This window comes from Impatiens glandulifera, chromosome 1 (assembly GCF_907164915.1).
Source record: "Impatiens glandulifera chromosome 1, dImpGla2.1, whole genome shotgun sequence".
Taxonomy (NCBI): Eukaryota; Viridiplantae; Streptophyta; class Magnoliopsida; order Ericales; family Balsaminaceae; genus Impatiens; species Impatiens glandulifera.
This window is the reverse complement of record NC_061862.1, coordinates 130957479-130977684: the sequence shown is the minus strand read 5'-3', so window position 1 is coordinate 130977684 and position 20206 is coordinate 130957479. Positions and strand designations below refer to the sequence as shown.

The window sequence follows — 20206 nt, the reverse complement described above, 5'->3', positions numbered from 1 at the left end:
AACCCTCTTTTGCTACGGCTGCCCCCTCGACCGACATCCAACTGGATGCTCTTCGTCAATTCTCGGGTTGCTGCAACTTGTCTCTGAAAACAACGATACCAGTTCTGCTGCCGCAAATGCCTTCGGTAGAATCAACTCCGACTGTCCCAAAGCGTTTAAAGCTCACTTAGGTACATCTAACTCTAAATATTTGATTGTCGATTCAGGGGCTTCGGAACACATGACAGGGAACCTATCTCTACTACATGATTTTTGTATTCAAAATCATTTGTCCACCGTTCGCGTGGCTAACGGCGCGTCCGCAAGAGTTATAGGAATTGGATCAGCTTTCTTAACGCCTAACATTTGTTTAAAAAATGTTCTCGTTCAAAATCTTGAGTGCAATCTATTGTCAATTAGAAAAGATTTGTCATGATTTAAAATGTCTTACCAAATTCTATCCGAATGGTTGTGAATTTCAGGATACGGAATCGGGGAGGACGATTGGCAATGCTAAGTTGTGTTCAGGGCTCTACATTTTGCAACCTAGTCTACGTACGAAAAATGTCTCATGTTATTCAACTATGTAGAAAATTGAAAGAGGAATAATATGATTCAAATAGTTAGTTTAAGTTGACATGAGAAATTCAGATATTTAAAAGACATTGAGTGTGATAATAGGTAAAGACTGACAATACTCAATATGTTAAGTGTAAACAAAGCAACATGTTGAGTGCAAACAAAATTGCACAAATCCAAGATGAAGAGATAATTCAACAAAACTATATATGTCCCATTTTATGTGATCAAATCACAAATTTATTTTTATCCCATTATATGTGAATATTCAAGCCAAACGTATACTTTTACTATTAAAATGACCAACTATCACTAAATTGATAACATTTTTGTCCATCTCTCAAAGATTCTTTTGTCCTTTCTCATATTTTTTTTATCAGCAAAAGAAAACAATGATTGGACTAAAACAAATATACACACTTTGAACACAACTTGCAGAACATTCATGGGAGGTCATTCTCAATTATGAATCAATTAAAACTCTCAATTGCCAATCAAGTAAACTAGATATTAGCTCTGCTGCATATTGATGAATTAAGAATAGAAAAAATCATTTTTTCAAATTAAGGAAACTAGAAATAGGAAGATAAAAAAATAAGATGATAATTCAACGTGTTTTAATGATTGAGTTATTCAATGAAAAACATTGAGTTCACATAATCAAAACATGGCATAGTCATTTTTTGCATTATTAGAAGTTGCTTTACTGACAACTATATTAATACAAACTTTAACATTTTTAGGAAAAATGAAGATGTAGAATTATCTCTCAAATTTGGAAAATTAATAGCAAAATAAATAGAAAAGACACAGTCCAAGACCTCATACCTGCAATTCCTTCTCCCCTGGATACGATATGAATGTTGTCTTGGAGATGCTTAAGACAACGTTGAGCACAAGTTTACCTTGGTCACCAAAGAAAAAACTAAACCAGGATTTATTTGATCCATCCAATTGATGGTTTTCTCTAATAGGCGGAAAAAGATAAGTTTGAGACCATCTTGCAAGGAACCATATTATTGCCTGCACAAAAATATTTACTCAGATGCTAACTGAAGATGATAGTAAAATATTGTATAATGATTTTTGTTTATAAGACTCTGGTTCAAAGTCACCAAGAAAAAAGGAAGCAAAAGTAATTTTCATTAGAGATCAGCAGAACAAATCAATAAACAGGGCATAAATTATGTCTCGAGTCATGTCAATTAGTGTCAAAGCACAAAATAACTAAGCATCCACCCTTCTCTAAAATCCGGAAAGCTTCAAATGTATTTTAAAATAAAATTTATCAAAAGTAGAAAATGAAACATCAGGTTCATCCATAGAAAGATTTTCTTTAAAAATTTACATGATAATAATGAGTCATGTGGCCAATAGGCATGATCTGCATATGCAGAGACACTTATTAACAGCCTTCCACCACGGCCTGTCAGAATCTATCCATCTGTATCTACTCTTGGAACAAACTCAAGCGATTCAACTTACATTCTAGAGAATATATAACTTGGAATACCAAGTTGTTGGTGCAAATAAGCCCAATAGGTCATGATGTGCACATGTCTAAAAGCATAGGTTGGGCCACCACAAACGGTGCATAAGAATACCCAAGGAGGCCTTAAATATTGATAGACATAAATCAACCATTTAATCACAGTTCACCTTAAAAGTACAAGTTATTGTACAAGGAAGAAGATACCAAAAAGCCACAATATATCAAAATGACATTTTTATGGACAAATTAAACATAAAGGCCACAGGTAACTTTCTCATCACCTCCATTAGACGAGGGCTGAAAAATGATGCCCTCAGTTCTGCATCCAAACTCTGCTCAGCAAATCTTATAATCAGGCTACATACAAAAGAACATGTAGTAGTTGGTATTATTTTGTTATAAGCAAATGATATGAGTACAAAGATCAAATATAAAGAGCTGTAGTAAGAATAGATATATGAATACAATTAGATTAGAATTATGTTTAATGTAACTATGATGATAATTATTTGTGGAAATATGGAAGAATATTCCTACCTAAAGTCATTCAATCTGAGAATGGAATGTTACTGCTCAAATCAATTAGGGGACAAACTGATTGTTGATTGTGATTGGTGATTAAAATATAGGATTGAAATATTTTATTTGTAGTATAATTCATTGCCTTTTTGTAAATGTTATTTTTTGTAATAGGCAGCCTATGCAAACAGTATTATAACATAAAAAAAAATAGACAACTTTTTTCATCATCAATCTCTCTCCCTTTGATATTATCTTCATGGTATCCACCATTGGTGCGACATGTTCTTCTAGTAGACAGGGTCACATCAACTACTTAGAATCTACTGCCTCATGTCGTTAGAAGGGTTTCTTTATCGCTCCTTTGAATGTTCTTAAAAATATAGTAACTCCATTTACTCTATGTGATGAATGTTTTGATGTATTCACTAAATTGACACCTCTTAAATCACAAGAAGAAATCACCAAAATATATACCATTTTTTTAAATCAGCAAAACAGATACTATTCTAATGAAAGTTCACCTGGAAAGCTCATTAACAGGATGTTTTTCTATTTCAACTGTCCCCGTTGAATAAACCTGGATAGCCTTTGGGACCTGAATTATCAATAGAATTTCTAGATCATTAGAACGCTATCACAATGAAGTCCATAAAGAACAAGGCTCATAATCAAATGATCATGGATAATATGAAATAATTAGTCTGTTTCATCCTGTTTGAGAATGAGGAATTATCAAACTTGACCCATTCCAATGAATCATTTGCCTTTCCAAGAAAATGGTTGGGAGTAGTTTGTTTCCCAACAAAAGAGCATTTATATAAGCTAGGTAGTTGTTTTTATTAATAATTAATATCTTCAAATTTTGCCAATATATCATTGCATCCTTGTAATAGTTTAGAAATCCAAATATATGAAATCACATTTCTCTTTAAATTTCTACAGAGATGTCATGAAAAGTTTGTTATGTAAACAAAGACATCAACATGAAAAGGTGAACGTTTTGTCCTGCTTAAGAAGGTCATGAAAAGTTTGTTATGTAAACAAAGACATCAACATGAACTGACCAACGTGTTGCCCTTTTTAAGAATGTCACGGAAAGATTGTTATAAAAACCAATGCACTTCACCTTCGCCTTTGCAGTGAGATGATATATCCTTTATACTACAGAGTTATCAACAGAATATACAAGTAACTGTAGATAGATTAGTCAATTGAAAGTCAAAGTTGCTTCTTCTTATTCTATCCTGAATGAAGAAAAAACATATTACTAATTCCATCAAGGGCCTAAAAAACGTGGAATTCTCAGTCATATATCTGCACTGAGGAAGAAGTGTAACACCCAAAACATATCACAACATAGTTACAGTCAAAGACTAGCAAACAAAAGTCAAGAAGAAGAAATATTATACGTTTTGGTTTATTTTTTGATAGATTATCTAATAAGTTTTTAATGTTTATGTTGAGTATTTTTACCTTAAATTTTTCTTCAAGAATTTTGTAAGTGCCGTTTGGCCATTTCATTCAATAAATTGAAGGAAAAGATTTTCAGCAAAAAGAACATAAGTAATGGTATATTACCAAGGGTGTTTCGCCTTCTCCATCATCAGAAAGCACATGACCAATTACCAATAACAGCGTGTAAAGTTCTTCTAAAGTTTCAGTTGGGTCACATATTCCTCTTCCCTACAATAGGTGCCAAAACATTTGAAGTTAGCAGTTGTGACCAAACTTGAGCAACTTAAGTGATCCAGACATTTAAACCATTGAATAGCCCAATTACTCAAGGAAACTATATATATAATCTGGGAGTCCTTCAGAAAGCATGCATGCGTCTTCAATTAATGAATGCCTCTAGCAGAGAACTTTCTTTCTAATCAACACTACCAATCCCTTCCCATAGAAAACTTTCATTATTCTCATTCAACCACATTAGCTTTCCAGGTCAGCTAGGATGCCCAGAAACTGGAACTTACTCTTGCACTCGATTTCTAAATGCATATCTCCTGTGTTCCCTTTAATAACTGAAAAAATATCCTTCGAGAAGAATTCCTCCTTTGAAAGAGTGAGGAATACAAATTATAAATCATAATGTTGAGCGAACTGAATCAAGATGTCAAACTTATTTCAAACTCGCCTCTAGTCTAATTAAGGTGGCTCCTTCAGTAACTTCCTGAAGCTTTAAGTGATAACTCACCAAGATCTGAACCCTGATGAATAAGAAGGCCAGTGTGAAACATTTACAATATGCTGTGACATGACTCATTTTTCTTAATAACTCTTTACACCTTCCAGGAGTACATAAACAACACTTCTTTTGGTCCTTGGCTTGCCCTAATTCTAAGGATAGATAGAAAAGGAGCCTTTCTTAGTGAAATGGCATCTTCCACTTAAAAGCAACATAGTACAATCTACAAATTTTGCTACATACAGCAGAGCCACCAAAAATTAAGTAAGTGTACAATAAGATAGTAACTGATGAAACAAATAATCACCTGATGAAGCTTGGCAATAAGCTCGGAGAACAATCTTGTGAGTAATGGTACAGTAAAATCAATAGCTGCTCTCCCGATAAGAGCATATGAGGTTAACCTTTCATCCATGGCTGCAATAAGATGAGCTATCAGAACACTGGAATTCATCAAACAGAAATTAAATCATTAAGTTAGACAAAAGATAGCCACAAACGCGTACCAGACACAGAAGCCTGACGGTATTCATTTTCATCGTCATCACCAAAAGCAGTTAAAGAAGCCACTAAAGAAACCAACATTGCAAGATCTGAAAACTTGAATAACTAACAAATCGAGTGGTATAACAAGAAGAAATTTAGAGTTACCCTTTAGTTCAGATTCAACAATTAATGAAAACAGATTAGCAGCAGCAACAATTCCTTCTTGTGAAAGAAAAACATTCTGTCGATTAGCATCCGTTGGCTGTCATAAATTGCAAATCCAGCTCAAATTTTGGGTACTAGAGTAGAGACAATTATATGCCAAAATAAGATGAACTAATGACGTCTGACAGAAACATTAATTTAGAAAAAGTGTAAGAAGCCATCAATGGTCATGATCTTAAGGAATAAGAGAAAAGTATTCAATCTTCCAAACACATTGTCATGTCGACTAAATACTTGAGTGAATAGTATAGAAGGCCTTGATAAAAGCTCTACAGAAGGGGGAGAAAAGGAATCAAACTCTATGGTAGAAATGTATAGACAAACCACAAGAACTGCAGTCCACGTATCAAGTAAGATGTCTCTTGCTACCCAACACCATCTCTCCTCATCAGTATAATTGGTCATGATGGCTTTGGTGACTTCACACATCAATACAGCCAAGAATGTAACTGTGCCAAATGGTCTGCATATGAAAACAATAGGTCAGCATTGTTAAGCAAAGCAATTAAGTGAATATCTTAGGAGCGTTAGCACTTCCAAACCTCGTAGATTTCAAGAGCTGGTCAAATACCAAGGGTGTTGTTACAGTTGCTATGGCCAAGAGTGCACGACAACCGTCAAGCATCTCACTGGAGAAAGACGCAAGAGTAAGGTATAAAAAAAATAGGGGAGGACAAAACGACCTCCTTTTTTTTGAAAAAAATAAAAGAAAGGGAAGATCAAGCTTTTTAAGGTTGAGAAAATTCAAGAATCTACAGCAATATAACCTTTCACTTCTTCCACATTCAATCTCTTTTGAAATGATTTCGGGAGGATCAATCCATGCTAAAGTTCCAGAGAGAAGTCGCAAAAGGTGTTGCTCTTGCATATGCCCACTTTCTGGATTCAAATGGAATCAAGTAAACAAAAATGTCAAGCTCAAATGGGGTTGATGTTGTTCTAAAAGAGGTAAATTACAAGTAACGTAACAACAATAAGCCTTTTGGGCTAGAGTATCCACTATCCAACAAAAGCCCCTTCAATTTGCTGAATAATTTGTGAAATCCAGGTTGAAGATACTATAAAACATCCATAGCCAAAAACTCTACAGCACAATGGAAATGCAGTTTGAGCAGATAATAAGAAAGAAAGGGGTAGCCCTGTCAAGAATACAATATGTGGCCCTAACATCTCACCGTAGATATTTTGAAATATTCATTTGAAACATAATCATGTGACCATTTTCAAAATGAACAAAGTTGAATACTATTTTCACAATCATATGTCGTCACCTCAACCACGGCTAAGGCCACGACGAGATCCATGAGAAACATTAAAGGCAGAAGAATGTACATGGGCTACTCGAGATGTTTGACCGTGGTTTGATGGACACTCAAAGAGCATGGAAGTATGTAGAGGCTAGCATTGGAGATTATCATGCCAAAAATATTACCACAAATCTTTTAAGTTGTGCATCAAATGCAAATAAGAATCACCTAACGTAAAAGCTCTCATAATCCTGTAATTCCTCAAATCAAGAACAATTCGTTGAATTTGATCACAACTTCATTAGCTAACAATTTGAACTTAGTGGAAAATACTAGCAAATAGCAGGCATTGTTTTGTAGAGTAAGACTCGCAATTGTTTCCTGACATTCCCATATATCTCCTTCACTTGGTCCCAAGAATCGCAAGTGACAGCACACGGTGGAGGAGGAGGCAGTTTATGATGGTGGTTTCCGACTAAGGAATTAGGACTGGAGTTAAGTGGAGTGTATTAGGTTAGGGTTAGGATTAAGGTGATATCTTCGATACCATGTGAATTTTCAGAAATGTTAAGCCATTCATAATGTGACAAAAGACAAATGCTAAACCAAATAGGACGCTAAGAATAATATAACTACATTATATCAGATCAATCAACTTGTCATTAGAACAATAAGGCAAAATCAACAATCAAAGCAACCTAATGTGAAATTGAAAGGATTTTCAATACCAGGTGTAAAAATGGTTCCGGTCAAGGAGCATAATTGTACAATAAGCTTTCGAGCAGAAACTGCAATAGGACAGTCCATCCAATAATCAGCATGTGAGAACTTCTGTCGCAGAGCGTTGTACAAGCTCAAAAGCCATTCAACGTGTCCACTTGTTAGCAGAACATCACACCAAGAAGGACCAGGCTACAAGTAGAACCAAATAAATCAGAGACAAGCAATTCATTAATGATAATACTTAGATTTGACAAAGAAAAATCTATGAAAACTTCATTCATGGACAAGAACTAATGGTCAGTTGAAGAAATGGAACTAGTTTTAATTTCTGCTCTTTACCTCTAACCTGTGTTTCATAACACAACAATTTCATCTCAACCACAGATTCTTCAGAAATATAATTTATTCAACCATTTTATATTTCTTTTTCTAAAGGAATGATGATAAGAGAACTGCTTCTGATAGTATATTATAAATAAAGCATAACGGTGCCTTGCCTGCACTATGACACACTCTGACCTCTTAGGAGAGGAATTGTCAGATCTAGCCGTTTGAAAGGCACTAGCAAATTGTTTTTTAGCACCATCAGCACTTGAATTGGAACGGAAGTCCCAATTCAGGATTTGAACCATAAGAAGCAAAGCTGCAGAGCATGCATTGACCTCAGGTACAGCTGATTCAGAATGAATAATTTTGTCTGAGACACTTAGACCAGCATCTTGTGCCCAAGAATAAAAAGTCTGCAAGTCAGAAAATAGAAGAATAACTAACAAGTTAGAAACAAGAGAAAAGAAGATCATAAACTTGTCCATCAGTAGATAATGGAGTACTACAACAATGATATCACAAAAATAACAAGCCTAAATAGATCATCACAATATGCAAAAGTCTTTGCACGCCATCTTTGACAAGAAAATAATAACAATAAGACATATACAAAATATATGCTTTTTATCAACAACTGCCCAAACAATAATAGATAGACAAGAAAATGAAAGTGACAAAAGAAGAAAAATAGTGAGAGAAAAAAGAAAGAAGAATACAAATATGATGTACTAAGTACAGTAACCTTCAAATAGTTACGCTCCAATGAAGCCTGACATTGGTCGTGAAACTCTCTGGGAAGGCCCATCGCTGTTGAAGTAGATGGTGAGAACTCCGATATCTGAAAATGATATTCTGGAAATAGTCAAACTAGTTTGAGGGAGAGTGTGGAAACTGAATTCCTAGTTTAAGGAATCAATTAATGGGCGTTATGTCTTCTTAGTGGAACCAACTAAAGTAGTTGGTTAGTTACCCTTTCTTTATTTCTCTTTGTATAAATGTACTTGTAATTTTATTCATTAATACATACAATTAAAAGAGGTCAAAATTCCCTCTCCCAGATCTCTCAAAACTCCCAGATATAATAAAAAGGATCCCAATAAGACAACATAAATCACAAATTAGTATATAACCCAAGGTCAAAAGAATAAATTTATCATTCAATAAGATTCATACCAAACATTCCAAGAAATTGATTCCTCGGTACTTCACATCCAGGCCATGGCTTCCAGTAATGGCCTGCTGTACCTAAGGACCAAAGGTTAAATAGTTTAGGACACAAGTTCATAAATATTTGGAAGACCAAGGTTTACTGAGCTCAAGCTCACACTGATCTTTGAACCAAAATCAATCCAGGAGTATGTCTACATAAACCTCCAAAACTGCTCAAAAATCAAGAAAACAGCTACCAAGAAAAGATTAAACATTTTCAGGGAGATCCCCACTTGCCAGAGGCAACATATGCATGTGATATGCAAATGTTGGAATATTAACAATGAGATGAGAATGTATCTCATAATGTAGAAGACAATACAAGATATTAGATTTATATCTAACTTTTGCTATTTGGTTGATATGATTCAATTATGGAGATTTGGTATATTTGATTTGATTATGTAAAGTGTATATCATTCCATATTTAGAGTGGACACCATGTGTGTAAAAGTAGATACACTTAGTAAATCATCATCTGGAAATAATACAAAAACGCTCATTGAGCAAATTCTCCTTGTCGGGTAGAAACTTACACATAATATAATATTAATATGATATGAAGGAGGATAACTGGATTTGATTACAATATTATTACTTTATGTTAGGTAGTGTATCTTATAAATTAATGATATCTATTGAGTAAGTGTTGGGCCAACACGGGTGGCTAGCCCCCAAAGACTACCTGCAAGCCCAAACTGTTACCTATGGCAGCCTTGGGAACCACCTCCAACGGTTAGGCTCAGTTTGTTTCACAATGGCTAGTTTTTTTTGGTTGAATTTTGTGTATAATATGAATCAACTGAGAGCACATGTTCCTTCACCAAATTGATTTTAAGCCATACTGTCATGCCCCAAATCCAACTACCCGCTTATGCATGCCCTTAGTATTGGGGGGAAAGATTAGAGGATAGAAACTAGGTTACCATAACCTGCCCCAAAAGAAAACCTACTTGTCTTTCAGTCATTTTCGTTGCTTGAATTTTCATGGGATACTACAATAGTATTGAAACAATACATCAGCAATTATCATTTGATGGACTCAAGTTATATCTATCTTAATGATCAGGTTTAATTAAGTATCATTGTTGTTATCCTTATAACCCTATAAATAGGTCTCACTCTACAGTCTACATCTCTAGTGATAAATAAAGTCTGCAATTTTGACATTCTTCCAAACAACAAAGATAAAATTATCTGCATCTCATAACATCCATCAAAAAAAGGAGAAACTTGTACCTGATACAAAAACGTCTCCTTCTCAGCAGCTGAAAATTCAAGCCTGCACAGCGAGCATGAATGGTAAAATAACTACAGATTTTAAGTTATTTTCATACAGACAAGTACAGCTAAAAATACACTAATCTTTATTCCTAGAATCATGTTTCATTTTATGCATTGGCACATCCTACCAGTTACATGTATGATGTATTTGATATCTATATTTCAGAGCGTTTGTACCTTAAACATGTTAACAGTCTGTAATTAAAACATGACGCCTGAAGTTGGCGAGCATTTGATATCTATTTTCCAAAATTTGTATTTTGGGTCATTTGGTGGTGCCGCGTAATCTCCAATGAGTAAATCCTCTTTTCCATTGTCCTTAAGGAAAAGTTTTACAGAGTTGGACTACTAAAGGAAGTTCATTCCAGTGAAATTGTATCTAGATGTGTAGTCACTGACCGCATTTTTTTGGACAGGGAAAGATATTGTGATATGAAGTTTATATGGTGAGGAAAGAAAAACAACAAAGGTGGGAGCTTGTTGAATGCCTAAAAAGTATGATTCCTAATTAGCATATTCAGCTTAATGTAGAGTCTGCTAATTAAGAGAAGAGAGACTGTTGTGGGATCAGCAGAGAATAATTTGGACGCAGACTAATACCCTTACTTTCTTGTATTATTTAATGTGATTTTGTACATGAGTGATTATGAATATATATACAAGAATTCTTTCTACAAATAAGGTAGTAATCCAAAATTCATATGATCATAACTTCTAATTTTCACCATATATGCAATTAAATGGATTTGTAACAGTTGCATTCCTTATAAGGTTGTATTGACTTTTGTGTAATATTTTCCACTTATTAATACTTAAACCAAGTATTCCCATATGACTCCTGCATTGATGCATCTCTCAAGTTCGCTTCTTCAGAACAAGACTCATGCAAAAAAACTGCTCTATCTAATACAAAGTCAGTATGTAGGATTGACAGCATACCAGCCCCTCTTCATAAGTTGAGCAGCCACTGAAGAAGTTTTAGCTAACACATATCCCTCAGGAGAAGAAGCATGTTGCATAACATAGCATAAGCAGAAACTGCAAGAAAATAAAGTATTTTTTTGGATGAATAAGTAAAGCATTGCAAGACGAATAAAAGAAAGCACTGGAACAGACAGTAAGAAGCATAGAAGTTACTCTTGATAATTATGATTCAGTTAAAGGAATGGGTCACACCAAGGTATTTTATCCATCAAACAATTATATGACTGAATGCATACATAACCAACATTACAGAAGAAAAAAGGAACTTAAAGACAAATATAAGAATCTGTAAAAAGGAAATAAATGGTAAAGCTTATTCTACAAATTCTATTTACATGCCCTTACATGTTTAGGTCAATTTTGTGGGTATACTATAGATGAAAAATACAGCCACTTTTCAGTACCTAATTAAACTTTTCTTCTCATCATCAGATAGAAAGACCCATTCCCTGATAGCCGCTTCTCGAATAGCTGCAGCAGCCTGAAATCTTGCATTGGCAACCTGGGAATTCTCTGGATAAAAAGAATTTTCAGTTATTAAGTTACATCTCAGTAAGAGCTTAGGTAAATAGGCCATGCCCAAAACAAATAGCAAGCGGCTCAACAAAAAAAATGAGCATGTGCAGCACAGTGTCTATGCACTAGACAACTAAGCAGCATGACAACTGGGCCAGTTATAGTTCTACCAAAGGCATGGTGGGTTTGAAATGTTGCACACATGTTAATATCTTTGCTAAAATCTTAAACCTAGTCAGAAATAAACCAGCAATTAATATCAGTACCAAGATTGACTGCAATCTTTAAACACGGACAGCAAATACACCAATCCTGTAGAAACAAATATGGAAAAATGTTTTACTCAAATACTAACAGTAATGAGTCCCTGAAAGTATAATATCAAAGGGCACAAACAACAATGTAGACAGCAACAACCCATTTCTGCTGAAATATTTACACCAAAATAGGCATACCAATTGGCATCAAGTTCGGAAATTTGGGAAGTCTTCATTCTACAGCTTCACATAGTGTTACATGCAGAAAGAATTATGGTTGAGCATACACATGAACTTATCATAATCATACTGTCATTCTAAACATAAGGGGAAAATTATGTATAGTGAGTAAAGTCTATGGTCCTATGGAACAATTATCGAGGTGTGTGTTGCCTGAACCAGACACCCTGATAATAAAAAAATAGTCTATGAAGCATTAAAGGGACTATTTAAGTTAATAAATCAAAGATGAGTCCTCACATAAGAGGATCGTTTCACAGGTTAAGGACAGTGCATTGTTTTAGCAGCTCAAAGAAAAATGTTTCGCCCAATGTTTATCATTGTGAAGGTGACTGATACAAATTAACTTAACAGGTTGGGTTAGTGGCATGTTAGTAAATTAGGTAGATGGAAATCTTGTAAATAATGTGGGTAGAGGACATAAATACATGTATTGACACTTGTACTAGCAGGCTGGTAATCATATGTGAATGTTCTTATCCTCTCATCGTTGTGCTCTCTCTCTCCATTTCCCCATCTTGTCCCTATATCTCCTCTTCCAAAATTCTTCTCATCTGGTTCCCATTAACTTGTCTCACCTAATCCATTCCGTGTGGTTTGCCAAACTGAATCACAGCAGTTTCTCCATGCATGTGAATCCAAAGGAGAAATTGGGGTTTCAAGGGAAAAGGTGATGAATATGTGTTATACATTCACTAAATGAAACATCTGTTAGTCGCACATTTGGCTGGGAAGTTATCATGGAGGAGTCTGACATCTACTAAACTGAAAAGGAAGGTATTTCATCTGGATAGCAATTGTAACATTTGTTAAAGAGGGAAGAATCCATTGACCACATACTTCTACATTGCAACCTTGTCAAGAACATGTGGGTTCTTCAGCAGGACATCCTTCATTTCCAATGGGATACTCCGTCAAATGTCGCCGACTTTTGGATCAAATGGATTGACTGGGTTCTAACAACAACATTGTGGACGACTGGAAATCAATCACTCTCATCATGTGGTGGACCAGCTGGAAAGAAAGAAATAGAAAATCTTCAATGAGAAAAGCTATGGGTTTGATTGTCTCAAAGGATTCATGTTGCACGTGTTTGATTCAATCCGGAAAAGGGGAACTTGTACGGGATGAGAATTTTTGACCTTATTGTCATTTAAACTTCTTCCATTTGTATTTTGTTTCTTTCTTTGTTCTCTTCATCCCATCTTTCTGTAACGTTTGAACGCAACTTGCGTTCATTATAATGAAAAGTTGGCATTTAAAAAAAAAACTTTGTTTTTACTTTTCACTCAAAACCTCAAATCTCAATTTGAGCATAAAATTTTCCCCAATTCCTTCTAAGTTCTAAAAACTGATTTTGGTTGCCTTTCTTCTTTTCCTATCCATATATTTTCTAAGTTGCTATGAATTCTTTGCATCTATCAAAAATATATTGTGTGACAATCAATCTGCAATTAGTATGGTGAAGAATGGTGTGCACCATGACAGAACTAAGTGTGTTGATATTGATATGCATTTTATCGTGGAGAAGGTTGAAAGCAAGCAGATTTCACTTTCTTACATCCCGACAAAATGCAGATATTCTGACTAAGGCCCTACCAAGAGCAAGATTTGAAGAGATTAAAGGCAAGTGTTGCGCATGTACAATATGTACAACCCACTTTGATGGGGAGTATAGAATATTTTGTTAGAAACTACATATCCAAATAGGAATATGATTGACGTAAAATATGTTATTTGAATAACATAAGTGAGGTAATTATTAATATTCTAAAAAAGGATAACTACTATGTGTTGTTTAGGAAGTAAGAGTTATCTAGTTAAAAGTTATCTAAAATAGGAACTCACGTAAATTATATTTAAAGGCAACTACCCTTGGAATAAAGATAACACGTCATCATTCCAAATTCCGTAAATATAAAAAAGGAAAATGAAAAACCTAGAATAGATAAAATAAGCATTGTCTGCGATACATAAATTACAAGAAACTAGGACCATTTCTCAATTTGTGTATGTCATCCTTGTTTAGGGGTCATGCTAATCACCCAAGTATCATTTCGATTATGGCTGACCTTTCGAGTTTCGATTATAGTCAAATGTCCACTAAAGCGACAATTTAGAAAATTTATGGTGCATAAACAAAAATGTTGGACCATCTTACCAAGAATGAATTGACATGCTTTGTATGGTCGAGATGACTGATAAAGAGATAAAAGGGTTGCCTCAGCTGCTCTCGGATTAACATGCATCTGGTTAAGAGATTAGCCAAACATGTGAGCATATGTATATGCATGCAAAAAGAAAGTAGAAATAATCCTCACTAATTGCAAAACAAATGTTTTACCACTTAAATTTCCTAGAACCAAAAGATATTAAAGTTTCTTCTACATAACTATATTTTTTAAGTTAAAATTTGTATTAATAAAATTGTCCCAGAAAGCGACTTCTGGGAATAGAAACAACACGCAAAAGAAGTGAAAAGGGGAAAGAAACAAAAAAAGGAGGGGGGGGGGGGGGGAGGGCAAAAATACCCCAAGCCATATAATCAACAAAGATGGAGATTATGATATAGAACTAAGCAACTTCTTCTACATAAATACATACAAATAATTGGAATTTTATATTCCATGCTCGAGAGAAAGAAATTTTAAAAGATTTTGAAAATATCTTAGACACAAGCATAAAATTTTGCATTCACTAGTAAAATCAAGAGTATAGAGGACCCGTTTATTTGGCTGGCACACGATACATTTGCACCACACTTTTTTAAACCTTATGTGCAATTTGGTGACTGGCCATGCAGCTCATAACTTCACTGCATAGCTAAAGCTGAGCGAACACAAGAATTTGGACCTAAATTACTAGTCTCTTGTAATACAAGTCTAAGTATAGCAGGAGAACCAGAAAAAAACATGATCTAACTCTAGTTTAATTTGTCCCATTTTTTCTTCTTCCTTTTGTACTTTATAACATTTTTCTAAAGAAATTGGATATGTAATATATTCGTGAAGTCAAAGCAGAAAAGATAAATATCTTCAGGCTTCAACAAGCAAAATGCTAAGCATGACAAACCAACATAAAGCGTTACTAATGCATCCCATTATTAATTTCCCAATGTACCCAGCCAACAAGCATTCAATTATCGGTAATTAGAAGGTCTACAACCCCTTGAGAACCTCAAATTTTCCATCATACGATATTAATCGCATAATTGGTGAAAATGTGAAAATAGTGTCATGAGCCAAGATTTTGTTGTTACGTACATTTAAATAGTGTACTTTTAGCAAACTCGATACAGTGGTGAATTATGATTTGTTAAAAAGATACATTTAGAAGAAACACATGAACTTTTTTGGCTAACTTCCTATGCACACCATGGGATACTTCAATTAATAATCTGAACTTAACCCTATTCAATTAATTTATTCAAGTTTCATTCTTTTCTATTCATGCAGTTGAAATACAACTAATTGAGATGATAAGATTGACAAAATTTCATCAGAACACAACTAGTCGAATTAAGAAAATGTTAAGAACTTCATCAAAAAATTTAACAGAAGGGTAACTTAATACAGCACAAGCACAAGATGATAGACCACCTGGATAGAACTGCAAGCGAATTCAATGCTATGCATAAGAGCCTGAAGCTGCGGCAAGTCTGGATTCCCACCATTCAATAGCCCCTGATCCATCTTGTTTGACTGTATGTACATAAGGAGGGAAAGAAAGAGGTTAAATTTAATGAGGGAATTGCAGATTAATGGAAATAAACAAGATAAACTTAGGAACATGGATAACTGATGACAAGTAATGATTTTTGTTCCAGTAACTTGATCAATTCTACTACTGATAACATGCTAGAAACGTTTAGAGTATATACCGAATCTTGGTAAAGATTGAACCGATGAAAGAGAACGGCGTCTTAGAGAGAGAGTGAGAGAACGAGCTCAGAAGAATCGCGGCGTCGGAAAGGTGTCACCAGCAAACATAGCCGTCTTCTTCTTCACTTTTTTTTTTTTTCAAATGGTTTAAGATGTTATACAAAGAGTATATGTAAATAAATAATTTGATTAATTAGGTTATACTTAGCACAAGGATAATAATTAATTAGGTTATGTTTTTTTTTTTAGTGGAATTGGAATTTTATTGAAACTTTTATTTTTATTTTTATTATTATAAAATATTAATTGATTTATAGTGAAATAAAATTTACAGCTTTTAAGATATTTTTAGGCAACTATGTTTAATACTTTTTGCCATTTTTATTTTTATCTTTTTTATTTTAGTTACATTCATGTAGGATAACAAAACTATTTAAGAAATATACTTGCTTAACTAGTTTATTTAATTGATAAATAGGCATGTCAAAACTTCGAGCATAACAGAGGCCTTCCCGACATATGTTGCAACGTTTTCTGGTAAATAAAAACAAACAATATGACTTAAAGCTTCCTTCGTAACTTATAGACTTCAATTCTCGTTTTCAACCCATAAACTCCCTTCCGTACCTCATTTCATAGGAATCTCAAAGTGGCTCTATTACATTATATTCCATCAATATATCAAGGGTTTACTAATTTGGGAAAAACTTGAAAATTCGTCTTTTCTTACTCCAAGGGCGGGCGCGAAAACGAAACATTCAAACAAAGGAAGGAAGACAACGACGTTGAGTTGGCGACGGAGAAAGACTCGACATTCAGGCCAGCCGCTCGACGGTGTGGCACGTAGTGGGTTTAGTACGCCGTTTTCTAAACCCAGAAAACAGACATAATTCTCGGATTGCTCCTTGGAGCAAATACTTTTATGCACACTTTCTCTGATTGATCTACACCATCCTCTATTCTAGTAAGACGATGATTCATCGGGAATAGTCGGGATAGCTCAACTGGTAGAGCATAGGATTGAAAATCACAGGTTTATGAAAATTCACGAGAAAAGACCGGACATATTGTATGTGCCAATTTCTATTTAGCCAATGAGCCCGTGAACATTGAAGTTCCACAAGCAGTAAGATGTCCCCCTTCTTGTACCCCAGAGGAAAGTATTTTAACAATGTTTGGAAGTGAGAGTGGTGGTGGGGTTGTTGCAATTATTCATGGCACTTGTAATGATGTTTTTTTTTAATTTTATTTTAAAAAGAGGTGAATTTGGATTGCTAAAAATTGATTTGTTGTAGTATGATGGCTTGAAAATTATAGAGGAGTGAATTTGATTTTGAATTGTTCAATGTCATATATTTATGTAGTTCTTAATAGATTTTGAGACTTTAAGTCATTATTTTGAAGATTTTATAGTCTAGTAACATATTTAAAGTAATTTTTTATAACTTTTTATGTAGATTTGATAATTGTGTTTTTAAACCGAATAAACCGATTAAACCGACCAAACTGATTTTCAAACCGTTCAATTTGAACTGATTAAACCGACTAAACCAACAGTTTCAAATTTAGCAAACCGACCTCAACAGTTTGGATATGTATTTCAGTCAATAAACCGACCAAACCGAACCGCTTACACCCTTAAGTGAAACCAAGGTCTCGAGATGAAATGTCGATTGTGAATTAATGGATAAATATGGAATGAGATGGTTAATTAGTCAAAGTGAAAGTAAGGTAACAAGATGAGAGGTCAATTGGGTTGGATAAATGTGGAATGAGATGTTAGTCGAAGTGATGATAAGAATGTCGGGGTTGTGTATTTTATAATATGGGAGAAGATGAGTTGTTTGATGAAGTTAAAGTAAGGTCTTCGAGAGAATAAATGTCGATTGTGATTGGTGGAGACATATGGAATGAGATGATTTTTGATTAGTCGAAGTGAAAGTAATGTAAATAGATAGAGGTCGATTGGGAAAAAAATGATACTGGTGGTTAAAATATACGAGAAGATTAGTTGAAGTAAAAGTTAAGGTCACAAGATGAGAAGTCTAATTTGAATTGGTAGATAAATGTGGAATGAGATGGTTGGTCAGTTTGAGTGTTTTAAGATCACGGGATGAGAGGTCGATTGAGCATTGATGGACTAAAGTGGGGTAAAAGAAAGATTGATAATGTTTGAGTTTTTTGATTTGACCAAAATGAAAGTGAAAGGTCACGAGATGAGAGATTCACTAAGAAAAAATATGTAATAAAATATGTGAGAAGATAAATTATTTTAATGAAGTGAATAAAATGTTAAATGAGAGTATTCTATTTTATATTTAAATATATTATTCGTGATTTTATTAAGAATTTTAAATATTGAATAAATATTATTATAATTATTTTTATTAAATTTATTTTATTTATATTTTTATTCGTATATATTACGAGAATTTTGCTAGTGAAGATTTCCGTTTAGTTTGACTTTCTTTCTGAACTCATGTATAATTTGAAAAATACTCTAAATTGTTGGGGAGTTTTTATTATTTATATTCTCTTATTGTGTTGTTAATTATTTTTTAAGTTTTTGTTTATCGTTTTATTAAAAAAATTCGATGAAGTTATCAAATTTAGAGTTAATTTTTTTTTTTTCAAAATCTTTCTACCACTCTTATAATTATCTTCTCATTATTTATCACTTGACTTAACCTTTTTTTATTTTTTATTTTTTATTTTTACGTATTTACCAAATATTCGGTAAAAGATAATTTTCACCGTCCTCTAAATATTTGTTAGAATTTTTTCAATATATTTTAATTGGTTTATTCGTCTTTCTCTATTTTCACTCATTGTTTAAATATTTGGAGTCACCATAAAAACAATTATATTATTATTAAATTGTTTACATTAAAAATTTAATTTTTCTTAATTTGTTATATTATTTAGCATTATAAATTTTTATTTAGTTGTTTTAATTTTGTAAATGTTATTTTAAAAATTATTTTAATTGAATTAGTTTTTTTAAATAATACAAAAAAAAATTCTTTAACAAATAGAGAATCCGTGGTGATTTAGTTAAATGAAATCCCTAAATAAAATGTTCTATATTCAATATTTTGTAACCTACTGAGTATTATACTTTGAGGTAGTGTTTGTTAGATGATATTAGTTATATAGGTATTAATTATAAAGGATATAAGTTGTAAAGGGGTATAAATTATATATGTTATTTGTATTTGGTTGAAAATATAAGAGGGGTTATAAATTATATAGATTTTATAATTTCGTGTTTGGTTTGTAGTATAAAAATGTTGTATAAAATGTAAAAGACATTTTTACCTTTTATATTTATATAAATTTAGTTTACTTTTTTATTATTATTACATATAATTTGTAAATATTTTGTGTTAGGTTGTAAAATGTTATTAACAAATGTTGATCTTTGTTTATGTTAAATATTGAATTTTTGTTTCTCACTTTTAATTCTTTTATTATTTTGTTTATGAGAAATTTTACTCTTTATATCTAATTTAATTATCAAGTTTCTTACTACTATATTAAATCATCACCAACTTAATAATAAGTAATTTTTATTTACTTTATTTAAGATTATTACAATATATTAAATTTTATTATTTTATATATTTTATAGCACCAATAATTTATTTAAATTTTTATTTATTATTTATTATTTAATATTATATATTTTTAAATAGAATCTATATCTAATATTTTTTTTAATAATTTTAACATTTTTTGAAATTGAGAGAGTAAATGAGCACTGTATTAACTTCTTATATATATTGAGTAAAATGTAATTAAAAAAATGTAAATAACATATCAAATAGGAAGGAAAAAATAATTAAAATATAACGGTAAATATGAAAAATAGAGTTTTCAAAGAAAAGAAATAATAAAAATATAAGGATAAAAATGGAAAATATTTTTTTATATAACCTTGTAATTGGTTCTACTATGTACAAATTTGTATCTAGTTTAAAGTTACATCTTTTAAATACTGTTTATATAAAATAATCAACCAAACACATAACTAAATTTACTATTAGTATTATTATTCTATCCTTACAGTT

General features: G+C 32.8%; 1 protein-coding gene and 1 pseudogene across 2 annotated transcripts in view; both read right to left on the bottom strand.

The window, feature by feature from the left end:
• The window catches only part of LOC124919790 (exportin-4), a 28312-nt gene extending 12039 nt beyond the window's left edge, over positions 1-16273 (bottom strand). Inside the window, exons 1-20 of one of the 2 annotated variants that reach the window (XM_047460125.1) lie at positions 16136-16273; positions 15855-15956; positions 14417-14504; positions 11647-11755; positions 11198-11296; positions 10214-10256; positions 8939-9010; positions 8508-8603; positions 7936-8178; positions 7444-7627; positions 6236-6347; positions 6011-6097; positions 5793-5931; positions 5409-5505; positions 5264-5326; positions 5065-5174; positions 4151-4255; positions 3094-3167; positions 2332-2407; positions 1387-1581 (exon numbers count right to left, since the gene is read on the bottom strand). In XM_047460125.1, the coding sequence (XP_047316081.1) occupies positions 1387-1581; positions 2332-2407; positions 3094-3167; positions 4151-4255; positions 5065-5174; positions 5264-5326; positions 5409-5505; positions 5793-5931; positions 6011-6097; positions 6236-6347; positions 7444-7627; positions 7936-8178; positions 8508-8603; positions 8939-9010; positions 10214-10256; positions 11198-11296; positions 11647-11755; positions 14417-14504; positions 15855-15947 (2085 nt within the window). In that variant the 5' untranslated portion in view covers positions 15948-15956; positions 16136-16273. Of the gene's footprint in view, positions 1-1386; positions 1582-2331; positions 2408-3093; positions 3168-4150; positions 4256-5064; positions 5175-5263; positions 5327-5408; positions 5506-5792; positions 5932-6010; positions 6098-6235; positions 6348-7443; positions 7628-7935; positions 8179-8507; positions 8604-8938; positions 9011-10213; positions 10257-11197; positions 11297-11646; positions 11756-12024; positions 12049-14416; positions 14505-15854; positions 15957-16135 lie in introns of those variants that run through there. The other variant, XM_047460124.1, reaches the window with a different exon arrangement.
• LOC124923062 lies at positions 14239-14347 on the bottom strand (annotated as a pseudogene).
• Positions 16274-20206: the final 3933 nt, after the last annotated feature.